Raw genomic sequence first — 17,183 nt, forward strand, 5'->3', positions numbered from 1 at the left:
ATATTTGTCACCCATATTTGTTTGTTTCTAAAGAGTGATCTTTCATGTCTTCTAAAGTTAAAACTTTTTCGAATGGTTTCCACATAAATGACATTCTTATGGCTTATCTCCAGTGTGAGTTTTTTCATGTTGTCTAAAAGGAAGAATTTTGACTGAAGGCTTTCCCACATATTTAACACCCATTTTGTTGATTTCTAATGTGAGTTCTCTCACATATTCTAAAGTTAAAACTTTTTCTGAATGCTTTCCCACATAAATGACAGTTATGCTGCTACTCTATAGTGTGAATTTTCTCATGTCATCTATAGTTATATATTCAACTTAAGACTTTTCCACATAGATAAAATTCATATGGTTTCTCTCCAGTGTGGCTTTTTTCACGTTGTCTAAGGGCATAATTCAATTGAAGGCATTTCCACAGAGATAACATTCAAATGGTTTCTCTCTAATGTGAATTTTTTCATGTCATTTGAGGGTACATATTAGACTTAAGGCTTTTCCACATAGATGACAATCATAAGATTTCTCTCCAGTGTGAATTTTTTCATGTTTCCTGAGGCTGGAAGATGTACTTAAGGGTTTCCCACATAAATGGCATTTGCTGGTTTCTCTTCAGTGTGAATTTTCTCATGTCTAAGGGTAGATATTTGACTCAAGGTTTTCCCACATAGATGACATTCATACGGTTTCTCTCCAGTGTGAGTTTTCTCATGTTGTCTAAGGGTAAATATTTGATTGAAGGTTTTCCCACATAGATCTCTGTACATTGTGAGTTTCTGTACATTGTGAGTTCTTTCTTGTCATCTGAGGTTGGAAGATTTACTGAAGGGTTTCCCACATATTTGGCACCCATACTTTTTTCTTACAGTGTGTGTTTTCTCATATTGCCTATGATCAGAACTTTTTATGAAGGTTTCCCCACATATATGACTGTTATGTGATTTACTTCTAGTGTTAATTTACTTACATTGATTGAGGGATGCCTGCTCACCAAGAACTTCTTGAAGTATTTTGATGATATAGGATTCACTCCACCTTGAGTTGACACATATTGAGTCAATATAGAGTTGTGAATGAATTCTTCCAAATTATTTCATTCAAAGTTATCCCCTTGAATGTGAGGCCTCTGCTGCTGTGAAAGAGAGGAGAGATGTTTAAAAGTTTGCTCACACATATTCATTAATTCAACGATCTATGTATCAATTCTATGCTAATTATTTTGGGAGCCACTTAAAATTTTTCACATTAGTTACATTACATAGTTTGCTGAAACAGATTTTATCCCCTATAGCATCCTAATTTATGGGCTATCTAATAAATTTTGAAGACTCCACTGTTTCAAAAATTACATATACACATGGTATTTCAGCAATTGTACTTGTATAAGACTTCATCTTATCGTTTTGAGTTCATGTTAACTGTCCCAAACTTTTACTGGTACAGTGCTTAACTGCACCTTAAATTGAAGTCAGGGAATTCTGTTGAATTCACGATTTATTCCATTCTAAGGTCTCTATTTGAATGACTAGTGTTCATACCCAAGAAATGTAGCTTTGAGAAAATGGTAGTAGATGTGTCATTCCTGAGGATATGTTGCATAGGTATCTTTTCTTGTATTCTAAGGTCACATTCTCTGCCTGAAATAATTGCAAACAAATATGTTAGAGTGTCAATAGCAGATTGAAAAAATTTAAAACTGCCAAAATTCATGTGATATATCTCAAACATAGTCTCTTAGAAGGGGGAAGGAATGCAAAATTAAGGAACAACCTAGTAAGTAAAAACATTTTTTCAAAAATTTGACAGTTAAAAATATGTTAAAAATTAAAATAAGAGGAAAATAAAATGAAGATTGGATTTTGGGAAGTAAAGGGAGGGGAATCCTCAAAGAGGATGGTGGTGACAAAGGCCATTATGTTAAAGGTTAACTGCAATAAGTATATTAATAAAATTCAAAGACAATGGGAGATGGATACTTGAATAGAGATTGGTACATGAGAAGACTAATGATTCATTTGAGATTTTCTTGCCATTATTCTTGCCTACATGTAAGAGAATATCACCCACTTAAAGAAAATTTCAGTTAATATTTCCAAGAATCTACTAATTCATTGACGAAGTATCTCTTGCATTGAAGGACATGTTCTTGGAGTTCAACCTAAACCCTGGCCTGTGTGTGGAAAATCCTAACACTTCTTTCCACAGTTCCTCTCCTTGTTCCAATTTGAAAACCAGATCCAATTCACATAGCTGATACCTGTTTATGGGAAAGAAATACAAGGGTTTTTGATATATCTGTTGATTACTGGGCATTAGTATTGAGGTCATGGCAGGCTATGAGAAAAGTTAACATTGAAGATCACATAGGGAAGCACAACTTGAACACAGGATATTGACAATCCTTCAATGACAAAGGGATGTTAGACATTGTACCAAATGACATTAGAGATCTGTGGTTTTTGATACCAGTGTCTGAATTCAAAGACTGTAGTCACTATACTTTCCATAAAAGGAGAAATTATGTTTCCACAGTGGTTAAACAGTAATTTTTAAAAGAATCCAGTAAACATAAGATCCACCAGAAAGAAGATGTTATATATGGAAAAACGCATGCTTTTTTCTGCAGTTTTGCATAGCATAATAATTATTTAGATGATATTCAATCAATTCATATATCATTTAAATAAAATTTATTGCCTTCTCAGCATAGCTCTGAATACTGGAGATTAAGTATTAAAAAACAAATTAAACTTTAGTCATGGAATTTAGATTCCAGTGATGTGAAAAATGAGAATTAAGTAAAAATTGAAGAACAAAATTTCTTGCAAGTAGTTTTAAGTTTTATGAAAGAATGGCAGAGGTTGTCGTGGCATATGGGGAAGCTCTTCCAGATACTTGTTAAATAGGTAAAAGATAGATTAAATTGATTAGAGAGACAGACAGACAGATAAATACACCAAAAAATAAACTTCTGAAATATCTGTGGACATGAACATTGATCTATGAACCTTTCTCTGGAGTGTGTCCATCAGGTCCCACTCTTCTTGGGTGAAGTCTATCTTTGAAGGTCACTGGTTCCTAAAACATCACACATACAGATTCCAACAGCACCATCCACACTAATTTTATAGTAAGATGACTTAGATCACAGCATTGATGAATGGAGAGCCTGCCTATATAGAAATTCAAGTTCTGTTTGGGATTCCAGTCAGATCATTCTCAGTGTTGGCTTGGCATCTTTTACATAAGATACACTTGCAAAGATTTTCACACAGTGAAAAGTTTCATTATAAATTAATATCACAGGAGTTGTGATGTAGTATAAACTGGATATTGACTAAAAACCTGGTATTAATGATTTCCAGGTAGTGATCATACATTTTGCACTTGGAAAAGTATACATGAAACACTCTTCTCTACCAATTTCAAATAAATCTTCAGACTTACAACAATAGAAGCAATGTCCTTGATCTATCACATTTCAACAATGACCACAGTTTGATTATTCTACCTGCCCCTTAAATGACCTTGGTTTTCTCATCTATGAAACAGTTTAACAAAGTTTTATCAATTAAGAAAGATCTTATGTCTTATGTGTAAAGTACTTCCTACCAACAAATACTTATCAGTCTCTCCAGTTCTCTTAAAAAAAATTAACCATAATTACTACAGTCCTTCTTGCATATGAACAGGCAAAATCAATATTCCCTATTAATTAATATTCCCTATTAATTGCTCCCTCTTTTCAAATTTACATAAAGTTTACTTATAAAGAAGGAAAATCATTGACTAGGTATAAGGTGGTAATGAGAATTTCAAACATCTGTACAAAATCTGAAGATATATTCTATCTATATGCACTTTAAGATGCTTACTATTGCAGAAAAATAATTTCTCACAGTATTTTTTTGGCCTAATCTCTCTTGTGCTTTCCTGAAGACCACAAACCCCTCATCTCAACACCTTTAACACTAGAATGACTGAAATAATCAGTCTTTATTCAAACACTAGCCTCTCCATTGAACTTTTAAGTTGTGTTCTCACTCATCTGTATCACATATTGTCACCACAGTCCTAAGCCCATCACTTTTACTAACAGGGCTAATGAGGGAATCAGTTACCTATCAAGGCCATGAGTTACATCTCTTCTCTGAATAGGCAGCCTTAATTGAGGCTGGAACAAATTATTGTAAATGTTGGAAAGGAGATTATTTCTTAGTCCCTGACCTGCTGTGATTATCCCAGAGACCTTGGGTCACTTAAGTAGATCTCAGATCCTTGAATATCTTCTGAATGCACTTAGAAAATTAAGGCATATTGGATAATTCTGCCCATATTTTGTCAAATGGGATGTGGTTTCAGTAGAGATAGCAATGCCCTACTCACCAAATGTTGCATTGTCAATAGTTTGACTTTTCTCTCTTTTTGTGTGGTTTTTCACAGTCAGACAGGATAATCACAATCAGGCAATGCTGAAAATGGATGAAGAATCCATGAGACTCAAGATATGTGCACAATTTCCAGAGCCATCTCTCATGAATTCCAAAACCTTCACTGGGAATATCCCAGGAGCCAAACAATAGAAACAGGCAGAGTGCCAAAGAAAAACAAGAGTAAGAGTCTCATCTCCCAGTGCTACAAGTAAGCCCATGGCTACAGTTTCTATGAAACAAAATATGAACTCAAATTTCTTACAGATATGAACATGAAAACCATTGAGTTTTGTGTGCTAATTAGCCCACAATGTTCAGAACTTTATATTCTCTCCCTGATTCCAAAACATAGTGCAGATTTAGATTACCTACAGTCAAACATGGAATTTCTCAGAATCAGGTTTTCTTGGTTTATGAACTAACATTGATTAATCAGTATCTCCCATCCTCTGGATACTGACTCCATTCGTGCTCTACAAAGCTTGCACCCTTTAATATACACCTGACCTAAGTCATTATTGTTTCCCCACATGGATTTCTAGATATATCACTCCTTCAACTTTGGTTTTCAGATACTTTCCTTGTACATTTGGGTACTTGTCATGAAAATTAAAATCTCCTTCATGATGGAGTTAATAAACTTGAGGTACTATTTCACTTGGGGTGATCAATGCCACCCATCCTCAAAATCTAGCCCTTAATATACCCTTCAACAGAAAGTAGCAGGGGTACAGAAGTGTGCTGGTTAGAAACTGCTGTGTACCCCAGGAAAGCATGTTCTTTAATCTGTTCCAATATTTCTGGGTGAGATCTTTTTAATTAAGATGTTTCCACAGAGATGTAACCTACCCAGTTGTGGGTGGGACCTGTTGATCAGGTGGCTTCCATTTATATGTGTCCCCACCCATTCAAGATGGGGTCACTTACTGGAGTTCTTTAAGAGGGAATCATTTTGGAAAAAGTTTCAGAGGCCACACAGCCAGAGATTTTTGGAGATGAAGAAAGAAAACACCCCCAGGAAGCCTTATGAAATCAGGAGAGAAAACTAACAGACTTAGCCACATGTCTTCTCAAATAACAGGTTTCCCACATGGCATCAGCCCTTCTTGAGTGAAAGTAATCTCTTCTTGGTGCCTTAATTTGGACATTTTCATGGCCTTAGAACTGCAAACTTGCAATTTAAAAAAGTCCCTTTTCAAAAGCTGTTCCATTTCTGGTATATTCCATTCCAGTAACTTTAGCAAACCTAAACAAGGGCTACAATGTTTTTTCTATTTGTCAAAATTCTTCTAAAATAAATAGGCTGTGAAAATATAAGATGGATGTGTCAGAGGATATATGTTTGCTCCATCTGATATTTTAATAAAATGCTTACTGAAATTATGTCTTATATTTATCATCATTAGCTGGAATATTCTTACATAAAATATATTTGTGTGAAGGTATTAATCATTTATGAACTGTAAATTATCTCCCTGAACTTGGTTAATAATAAATTTTATTTCTTTTACAAATGATGAAGGGTGTAATAAATAGAAGTAAACATCATTTGTACACAAAGTCAAGAAAAATGTATTAAAAGTGACTTTGAAAGTTTACATAGATTCATTTATTTTGTCATCATCTTAGTCCTCATGATTATAGTTTATTTATCAAGTTAACATAGGACATGATCAGAACTTCAGAAAAGTTTGGTAACATGAATAAATTACATGGCTGGAAAATTATATAGCTACAATTATATATTGCTTGTCCATCAAACTTAAATTTCCACGGTGCTATGCACCACATCAAAATTTTACCCAGAATATCCCATCTCATATCAATCAGAAGCCACAACCTGTGATCACAATCATGTCTCTTTTGTTTGTCCACATTATTACTCCCCCTGTATTGATCACTGTTCTAGTGTGCTAGCTTCTGGAATGCAATAAAGCAGAAACAGAATGGCTTTTAAAAAGGGGAAATTCATTAAGCTGAAATTTTATAGTTCTAAGGCTGTGAAAATGTCCCGATTAAAACAAGTCTGTATAAATGAAGGCAACTAACTCAAATGCTGATGAAGCTCAGGGTTTCTCTCTCTCAACTGGAAAAGCATGTGCTCAACATGACAAAGTCTGCTAGATGTATCTCCAGGCTTCTTGTTTCATGAAGCTCCCTGTGGGCATTTTCCAAAGGTCCCTGGCTGTGTGGGTTCTCATGGTTCTCATGGATCTAAAAATAGGGCTTTCTCCAAAATGTTTCCTCTTTTAAAGGATTCCAGAAACTAATCAAGACCCACCTGGAATGGGTGGAGTCACAATTCCCTCTAATGAAAGATTAATACCAACAGTTGGCTGTGTCACATCTCCGTGGAGATAATCTAATCAAGTTTCCAAACTATAGTACTGAAAAGGGATTAAAAGATCCTGCTGAGTGGTGTGAGGGTAGTTCAGTGGTAGAATTCTCACCTCTCATGAAGGATACCTGGGTTCAGTTTCAAGCCCATGCACTTCCCAAACAAATAAGCAAAACAAACAAATGAAAAACACAAACAAAAATCCAACAAATGCTGCAGCAATAAGGGGATACTCACATGGAAAAGAGTGAAAGAGTGTGTGCATGTGACCCCTGCCACACAGCATACAAAAAAAGATCCCACTGCTCCCACAAGAATAGATCAGCATTAAAATGGGGCTTTCCCAGGGTACATAATCCTTTCAAATAAACACAATGTCTCTTGCCAAACATCAGCCCCTTTCTCATATTTCTCCTCATCTTTATTGACCACTGTAATCCACATTTACCCATTTCAATAAATACTTACTAAGTTTAACATTTTATTTTTATGTCTCTCTTACTATTTGTTATATCTACTGATAAAGACCCAAATAGGAGGTGACTCCAAATACCTGCATTCCACAATTGCCACTAACACAGTACATGAGTAAAATGTTTTTGGTATAAAAACAGAATCACAACTTCTAGTGGCTATTGAATACATTTTGCAACTTTAGTTTCTTGGCAAATTTTTCTTCCATCCTCCAAAAATACTTAAGTCTTCTCCATACCCTTTGATTCTCACTCATTCTCATATTTCCCATCATGTTCAACAGATAAAACCAATTCCTAATTAACAGATGGGTCATGTAGTTTTGAAAATTACCATTACTACTTTAAAATCTCCAAACATTTATTGCATTCATAGGCAATTGCTACTTTTCTCTTACTAACTTGAAAATTTGTATTGCTTCTGGCTGAATCCATTGTCTCCAAATTAACTCTTCCTTTCCTATTTTGTTAGCAACCATATCATTAATTATAAATTCAGCCTCCTTTACCAGAAACCCCTTTCTCCTTACAATCCACATGATCACTTAAGCTCATTTGTCTCTTCCATATTAGAATCTTTACCTCCTCTTTACCTATTTATCCCTCAAGATGCTGCTTTCTCCTTAGCAAAATCTAAAGTGCTATTACTCTTTACTCACACCCCACTCACCCTTTGACTTTCAAAGATCACCAACAATTCCTGAAAGGTAAATCTTGCTAATGGAATAATCAATGATCTTCCCATAAACAAATCCTAACTTGGAACCAAAGAAGAATTCAACCATGTTCTTCATTTGAGAACTTTATTTTTCCTTGATTCATCTGATCTCTTAGTCTCTTAACTGTTTTCAAAATACTCTAATCACTCCTTCCACTTCCCCTCTGCAAAGAACAACTCAAAAAACTATTGGAGGGGTACCTGGGTGGTTCAGTGGTAGAATGCTTACCTTCCATGTGGGATACCCAGGTTCAAATCCTTGATCATGCACATTCCCACACAAAAAGCCATTTCTGGAACATCTGAAAACTAAATCCTTTTCCTTCTTCACTCCTTCTTTTACACAGTATCCTAACATGCTCATAAATTTATTTGATTGTTTTTTAATTTCTTCCATCTTTATCTCTGAATTGAAAGTGACAAAACACTTGTTGGATTTTTTGCTGATTCATCATGGTTATTTGTTTCATTACATGCACCCAAAATGGAATGTATTTCAGAACATAGCCTCTCACCCGCAAAAGAAACATTTTTAAAAATATTTATAGTTTCTCTTTTAGTCTTCATCTTAATTAATGGCTCCACCAGGAATCCAGAGATTGCTCCTTTACATGTCCACTCATAATGACTCAAGACAATAAAACAGTGCCATGATGTCTACAGTGAACACATTTTTACCCTGTATTAGCTAGCATTCTCTAGAGAAACAGAATCAGTAGGAGATAAATGTAAATATAAAATTTACAAAAGTGTATCACATAACCATGGGGATGTAGAGTCCAAGGTCTGTAGGACAGGCCACCAGCTGGCAGCTCCAGTAAAGGTTCTAAATGAACTCCCAGGAGAGGCTGGCTTGACAACTGTGAGTTTGTAAGAATCCAAGATTTGTAGGACAGGCCAGAAGCAGCAGCTCCAATGAAGCTCCTCAAAGAACTCTCAGGAGAGGCTGGTTAGCTGAAGTAGGAAGAGTGATTGTCTCTTCTGAATCCTCCTTAAAAGCCTTCCAGTGATTAGATTAAGTGTCACTCATGGAAGGACACTCCCTTTAGCTGAAATGCAATCAGCTGGGGATGCAGCCAATGTGGTCATGATTTAAGTCCATGAAATGTCCTCATTGCAACAAACAGGCCACCACTTGCCCAACCAGACAACTGGGGAACCACCACCTGACCAACTTGACACATGAACCTGACCATGACATACCCCAATCCACAAAATCACCTTCCCACCCCATACTCATTTTTTTTGCATTCTTAGTTTAAATATTAATTCCTCAGAAATCCTATCACTAATTCCCACTGATATTGGCCTTTGCATTTCCTTCCACTTTGACTTAGTTAAAACTTTAATATTCCTGTTTTTCTGTCTTCATATAAGTAAGTATGGTATGCCTCCCTCTTTGGTTTCCCTTTTTGGTCTAAACACAGAAAAATTAACTCCTGAATACTAAGATGAGAGAAGTTTTCATTAGAACATTATGTGTGCATTTTAAATTAGGAGAAATGTGTTTAACCTAACATACCCTCTGAAGACCTAACTAAAATGTCTGTAGTGAAATGAAGTAATTGTCTTCTGATTACAGGTACATCTAGAAAATAAAAGAAGTCATGGTGATTGTTATCTCCAGTACTCAACAGAACCAAAATAGATTGGAAAACCCAGAGAAATCATGTCTTCATTGACGATACTGTCATTACACTCAAGATCTCACAGCTTATTCATCTAGAATAAGGCTGATTTGTTGGTAAACTCTTTTTATGCAGGTGATGTTCTCATGAGTCATATAATCCAAAGAATGCAACCTGATTAATTGGATGCTGATTAAGATAAGTCTAATCAAGAAATATCTCTTATAACAAAATGTTTTTCCTCCAATTAGAAAAACACATTAGATGGAATTATAGAAAACAGATTATGCCCTTTAATTCTGCCATCCTTCTGAACATCTCAAAAGAATCTCTCCTGCTTTTCTGGAGATTCCTCACTCTTTTATGATTTTTTTTTCATTCTGGGATGTACTGTAGAGCAATTTCAAGTGAATCTTTAATGGTCTCTATTTCTAAGAGACCTTATGAGTTACCAACGTTTTCTCAAGGTGCATGTTCAGTGTGATCTATATTTAAATATATTTGTGATGAAATTTTATATTCATATAAAGGAAAAAAGTATGTTCCTTGATTCTTCAAGGTGCATATTTCACTATCACAAAAGGGAAAGGCCATCCAGAGGAGGTCATCTCAAATAAAATTTACATAGTGTTATAAGGATTGTGAGACACTAAAACCATCAAGAGATTAGTGATCACCAAAATAAATTAAGTAATTTCATTATTGGTTTTCCTAAAAGATGGATTTAGCTAGTCTTTAATGAATAGCATTTTTAGTATCAAGACTTGATTTATAGAGATGAGAAAGCTCTCTTGGAAAATATATCTCATTTAGCTGTATTTATTTCAGACTTTTAAAATCTTGGCTTGGAAAAGTCTTTGAAACCTTTTTGGAGATTAGAAATAATTTGTGATTTTCTTTTTGTGCTGAAGAGTATGAAAGTATCCCAGAGATATAAGAGAAACTATAGTGCTTTCAGGAAGTGAGAGCAGATATGATGGCAGTTGAGTGGCCTGAAACAGAGGGGACAGCCAGCTGGATTTCAGGACTTGAATGTGTGGTAAATACAAATGTCCTTCTAATGATGGCAGAAACCCACTGAAAAATGTTAAGGAGTAAATAATATCATCATATATATTTGTGAAAGAGTCTTTGTAGAATAAGTGAAATAATTAAGAAGGAGATCTGTTAGACTTTTAAGAATTAAATGATTATTTCCTGTTTTAGTAGTTTGGCAGTGAAAATGGGGAGTTCAGGAAAGAAGTATATAAACAAACTCAATTGCTTATTTATTTTTAAATATAATTATGTTTTAATGATATATCAGGCTTTTTGCCAAAAGCCGGAGCAGGTAATTGCTGTGTTTTTTTAAATTTCTGCCCTCAATACATAAAAATCTAATAAAAAATCATGATTACAATGCAATGTTTTAGTACATAAGCCTAATAGAGAAGTTCTTAGCAGAGAACTTACTTTATATTTGGTTTTGGACAGTGTAGAGAAGACTTGCATAAGGAAGCATTATTTAAAATTTTTCAGAATGCTAATAACCAGGAAATAGGCTAAAAATCAGCAATGGATAATAAAGAGGTAGAGGGAGAAGAAGTAAGAATATTCCAAATAGAAAGGGGAACATTTACTGATAATTTGATTAGGATGCTGTTTAATTACAGGCAATTGTCCAAGGAAAAAAGAAGACATAGGCACCAAGAGAATCATTCCAGGTTTTAGGCCCTGGTGTGGCATTTAAGGCCACTCTTTATGGTTCAGATTTTTACAGAAGAGCAATTTGGGCAACAGTCCATGAGAGTAGCTGATGACACACATCTCAGATAGCTTGGTGGGGAATTTTGCATTCCAATCTGTGGCTCCGTTGTGTGATACAGAATGCAGCATTGTGTTTCTGAACAGTTGCTATACTAAAAGATTGAAAGAGATTGCTTAGGTAGGGAGGAGAGAGGGAGAAGGAAGAGAATGGTGGGGACTGACTCCTGAGGATTTACACATTTAATGTTTGAGGAAGATTCTTCAAATGTCAAGAAAGCTGACCAGAGAAATGGAAAGAAACCCAAAAGATTGTTACAATCTAGAGATGGATGACTTGTAGATGAAACTGTTGAATTTGTTGAGGGATCATATAGGATGAAGAAATATTCAGTGGATTTAGAGCTATTTAGAAACCTTGGTTATCAATATTAACAACTATTAAGTGAAAAATGTGTAAACCTAAATGGAGGGTATTGAGGAGCAGTGAGATGTTAAGATAGAAATTTAAATGCACTTCTTTGAATTGTACAAGAGAGATAAAGTAAATGCTGAAATAAAAGTACACACTAATAAAATTTAAAGATTTTAAGTATTTCTGTCACAGAAAAAATCTAATAACACCTGATTTTAAGGTTTACTTACCAGATCTGAAATTGTAGAAGATAGAGATTCCAACTAGACTCTGAAGCCAGTTTCACAGGAAAGCTTGCCCTTTTCCAAAGATGAACTGTCCAGCATTGTCTTCTCTTGTCAAATGCCTCCTCTATTTTTTCTCACATTTATATAGGGGAAAAAAACAGTTAATAAACCTATCAGTGCCACATTCCAGGAGACACATCCACACTACACATACACTTAACCTTATCAGGACTCAGATGCTCTGAATGGATTTGCCAGATGCAATTTTAAACCCTCATAAAATGCTGAAGAATGAAGAGATATTATTTCACATTCTGAAAGTGCATAATCCTTTATTTATTCAGCAAATATTTTTGAAGGAATTCTTAAAACCAAGAAATACATAGTTCCTCAAGAAGGGAGGGACTCAGGCTTACACATTATGGAAAAAGACCTAGAATTTTCTACAGGAAACCTGGAATTAAAACTAAGGTAAAATTATCAAATATGAAAATTTATATGAATATAAATGATGGGATGAAAGGTGGTCATATTACTAAGAAGGAAAATCAAAATAGAAGTGGTAGAGTAGAAACCACATAGTACTCTCCAAGACAGGTTAATGATCCTAAAAACTCTGAAAGGAAACAGGAAGCCATTTTTTAATTTATTTTTTCTTGTTTTGCAGGGAGAAAATAAATAAAAATTTAAGGCATCCAAAAATGTACTTGATAATTTTATCATGTCCTCAATCAAAATTAAAACCTTTGAGTGGAAATGAACAATTTTCCTGTTTACAACTCCCCAATTTTAGTTTTATTTTGTCTGAATATTATTGTATAAATTTATTTGAAAAAATAAATGTGAGAGAAACAAACCTTTGAGGGAAAAGAGCAATTGTTTATGTCTTTTTAAGACTTGTATTTCTAGGCCCAGCAAAATGTTGGGTTTCTGATGTCTTTCTCCAGCATTTAAACATAGAAAACAGAAAAAATTGAAGAGTACAGAAAAGAAAAGTAGCTTTATTTTATTAAAATATATGGAAATTTTGTGTTTGTACTACCCCCACATTTGCAAAGGTAGATGTTTCCCTCGTTGAATCACAAAATCTAAGGTAGTGGCTATCGCTCCCCTCTGTACTTTGAAATTATCTGGGGGGAGTAAAAATTCTGATTAGAAAATGATTTAATTCTTCTTGTTTTGCTCTTTGCCTTCACTGTTTTAAAATGTCCTCAGGTGATACCGATAGGTATCAGTTTTGGGGAACCCATTCTCTAATCAATATAGTCCTGCCTTAGGACCTTGCTATTCACAGTGAAGGGTCATGGGCCAGGAACATCAATTAATCCTGGGAGCTCAGCAGCAAAGTGCAATCAAAGGCTTCATCAGGGCAATGTGGAATGAGGGTCCTCATTCTAAGAAGATCTCTAGGAAAACATAGGCCCACATAAAGCATGAGAAACACTGGTTCTGAACTGCCTTTTAGATTCAACACCATGAATGAAATCTGTGCCAAAAAATTTCCATACTACCGCTGCCTTACTCAGTTCATAAACAAATACATCTCTACAGAAAAAAGAGAACAGACATTGCCAGCAAAGGTTATCCTTTTTCTACATTTTAAGATTTGAAGTTCCTGACTCCTATGTTCTAAGCAACTCATTTCCCAAAAGTGTTACTTTGCTTTCTTTACTGGCTCAAAAATGAAGTGATCTTAGCTGAAAATACTGAATAATATAGCCAATCTTAGGGTGACAAGCTACAATGTGCTGCCTGTTCACATTTTCACTCCCACTTTTTGAAGGTAACTCTTTCTCATTATTTACTTCTATTGATGTATATCTAGAGATGTTGATTGTGCAATTTCATGCAAAAATTTTCTATTTCCCAATTTTTATTCAACTTCTTGCCAAAGAAGGCACTCCCACAAAATATCTATCCACTTCTGAACCCCACAATATTCCAAAACTATTATATCACAAATTAAATTAATTGTTTACATATTTATCAAAATAGTATTATTGTTAAGTTTGTCTTTGTAAAATTTCTTTCTTATGTTATTATTTTCTTGGAAATAATAACGCACTATATTGACATTTGCTTCATTTATTTATATTGACTATTTATGATCCTAATCTTCCAAAATGCTCCTAAAATCATTCTTGTTTTAAAATATCATGTAGGTTAACATACCTCCAATCTATCATGACCAAATTCTACCCCTGCATATGTCTTCTGAGACATGAGTCATGGCCAAACCTCAGCTTCACATGGTTTTTATCACCAAGAAACAGGGGGGTTGATTTTCACCTACATTTCTCTTTTCACTTTTCTCAGTTTTCACTGCCCTCCTCTTGGGATTGAAAGATATATTTTTAATTACCATCAAAACCTAAATATGAGAAACAAATTTGTAAACCTGCTTATGCATTCCATACACATAGAAAATGATTTCATGTTTTAAGTCAATTATCTATTTATACAACAAAATCATATTAAAATTTCCATCAGCTGTCCTGAGGAAATTGCCAATCTTGTTCTAAAATTTTTTGAAAGAAAAAATTCCAACCATTTTTTGGTGTATACTCCCAAGTAGAATTTCATGGTCATAAACTAATTCAATATTTAACTTATTGAGGAACTGCTAAACATTTTACATTCTGTTTTTGTTTCCTAAAGTTGATGAAATGTAATATACAGAAATGGGTTGGCCTTTACAATGGGGATTTATTAATTTACTTAAGTTTACTGTTCTGAGGCTGTGAAAGAAATCTAAATCAGGGCAGCAACAGGGCTTCTTCCAGAAGGCAGCAATTTGGAACTCTACTTCACTGAGGAAGGCACATAAAAGTGTCTGCGGGTCCTCATCTCCTGGGTTTCATTACCTTCTGCCTCTGTTTTTTCTCTCTCAGTTTCTCTTTGTTTTCTGTCTTTTACCCTGTTATAAAGGACTCCAATAAGGGAATTAAGACTGAATGAATGGGCCACATCTCAACTTAAGGTTCTACTCACCAAAAGATCTTACTTGAAATGGATCCACATAACGGATCCCACAGGATGGGGATCCTAAACTCACAGGAATGAACTAGGTAATCTTTTTAGAGCATGATTGTGTCTGGGGTGTTATACAACTTCAAACCATCACAATTCCCACCAACATTTTACAAGGGTTCCAGTATCTCTGCAACTCTACCAACATTTATTTTCTTATTATTGTATTATTATTATTATTATTATTTTAGTAACAGAAATCCTAGTAGGTATGAAGTAGTTTCTCATTGTGGTTGTGATTAGCATTTCCCTAGTTACTAATGATGCTGAGCAGCTGTGCACAGATTTATTGTTCATGTGTATATCTTCTTTGAATGAATGTCTAATCAAATCCTTTGCTCATTTATAAATTGAGTTTTCTTTATTTTTCAAGTTGTTAGTGTTCTTGATATATTTTGGATATTAAACTTTTATTGGATATGTGGTTTCCAAATATTTTAATCACTTTGTAGATGGTCTTTTCAATTTCTTGCTAATGTCTTTTGATACATAAAAGTTTTTTGTTTTGATGAAGTCCAATTTATCCACTTTTCCTTTGTCCCTGTTCTTTTAGTGCTATATCTAAGAATTCGTTGCCAAATAATAAGTCTTGAAATTTCCCCTAGGCTTTATTTGAAGAATTTTATTATTTTAGCTTTTATATTTAGGTCATTGTCCTTTTTTGAGTTAGTGTTTTTGTATATAGTGTCACAGATAAGGCCAAATTCATTCTTTTTAACTTGAATATCTAGTTTTCCTAGCACAATTTGTTGAAGAGAATATTTTCCCCATTGAATGGACCTAGCACTCTTTGTCAAAAATCAACTGGCCTTGGGCAAGCAATGCTGGCTCAGTGGCAGTGTTCTCACCTGTCATGCTGGTGACCTGGGTTCAATTCCCAGTGCCTGCCCATGCAAAAAAAAAATCAACTGGCCTTATTTCTGGACTCTCAATTCTATTCAACTGCTGAGAGTTACATCTTTATGCCAATACTTCACTGTTTTATTCGTGTATCATTAAGTTTTGAAATCAGGGAGTATGAGTCCTACAACATTTTTTCAAGTTGATTTTGGCTGTATGGGGCTGCATAATTTCATAGCATCTTAATATCTGAAAAATATCTCTTATAATATTGATAGGGATTGAATTTGGGGAGTACTCTCATATTAACAATATTAGGTCTTTCAATCCTAATATAATTCCATTATTTATATCTTCTTTTATTTCTTCAGCAGTTTGTTTTTTTGGGGTGGTGATTTCCACGCAAAAATCTTTCACCCAACTGCCTAAGGATACTCTAAGATATTTTTCTTCTTATAAATACTATTGTAAACTGAATTGTTTCAAAATGGCCTGTTTAGTTTTTGAATGTTAATTTTATACCCTGAGTGTTTTCTGAATCAGTAGCTTTCTGGTACATTCTTTGGTACTATCTACCTGTAGGATCAAATCATCTGCAATTAGAGTTAATTTTATTTTTTCCTTTCTGTGATGGTCAGGTATTGGTGTCAACTTGACCAGGTGGTGTGCCCAGTTCTGTAGTCAGGTAAGCACTCCCTGACCATTGCTGAAAGGATATTTTATGGCTGGCTGATATATTGGAAAGCTGAATTATTAAATCATGAGTCAATTGATTGCATCTGCAGCTGATTATATTTGCAGTCAACTAAAGTGTGTCTCCCTCAATGAGATAATTCAATCAGTTGAAATCCTTTAAGGAAGAAGAGAAAGTCTTTAACTGCTTCTTCAGCCAGTGATCCTCTCCTATGGAGTTCATCCAGACCCTTCATCAGAGCCACCAGCTTCACAGCCTGCCCTGCAGATTTTGGACTCTTCCATTTCCACGGTTGCATTAGGCACCTTTATAAATCTCATATTTAAAGATCTGTCCTGCTGGTTGTTTCTGCAGAGAACCATGACTAATACACTTTCCAATTTGAATGATATATTACTATTTTCTTTCCAATTGCTTTGGCTAGTCTTCCATATAATTTTGAACAGTGTTGATCAAAGTACCATCCTTGTCTTGCTCCTGATTTTAGTAGGAGGGACTTCAATCTCTTACAATCAATTAAGATGGTAGTGTATGTTCTTCATAAATGTCCTTCATCCTTTTGAATAAGTGAACTTCTGTACTTTTTTAGTGTGTTCTAATCATGAAAGGTGGTGAACTTTTTCAAGTTACTTTCAATTCAGCTA

The 17,183-nt window shown here is 34.6% G+C and overlaps 1 protein-coding gene across 5 annotated transcripts in view; it reads right to left on the bottom strand.

The window, feature by feature from the left end:
- Positions 1 to 331: 331 nt before the first annotated feature.
- Positions 332 to 17,183, bottom strand: part of LOC143657704 (uncharacterized) — a 51,370-nt gene continuing 34,518 nt past the window's right edge. The window contains exons 2-4 of one of the 5 annotated variants that reach the window (XM_077130330.1): positions 11,979 to 12,099; positions 1,539 to 1,637; positions 332 to 1,129 (exon numbers count right to left, since the gene is read on the bottom strand). In XM_077130330.1, the coding sequence (XP_076986445.1) occupies positions 1,625 to 1,637; positions 11,979 to 12,099 (134 nt within the window). In that variant the 3' untranslated portion in view covers positions 332 to 1,129; positions 1,539 to 1,624. Of the gene's footprint in view, positions 1,133 to 1,538; positions 1,638 to 3,006; positions 3,079 to 4,258; positions 4,473 to 11,978; positions 12,100 to 17,183 lie in introns of those variants that run through there. The other 4 variants (XM_077130329.1, XM_077130331.1, XM_077130333.1 and 1 more) reach the window with 4 other exon arrangements.

The sequence above is a fragment of the Tamandua tetradactyla genome, chromosome 15 (assembly GCF_023851605.1).
Source record: "Tamandua tetradactyla isolate mTamTet1 chromosome 15, mTamTet1.pri, whole genome shotgun sequence".
Classification (NCBI taxonomy): Eukaryota; Metazoa; Chordata; class Mammalia; order Pilosa; family Myrmecophagidae; genus Tamandua; species Tamandua tetradactyla.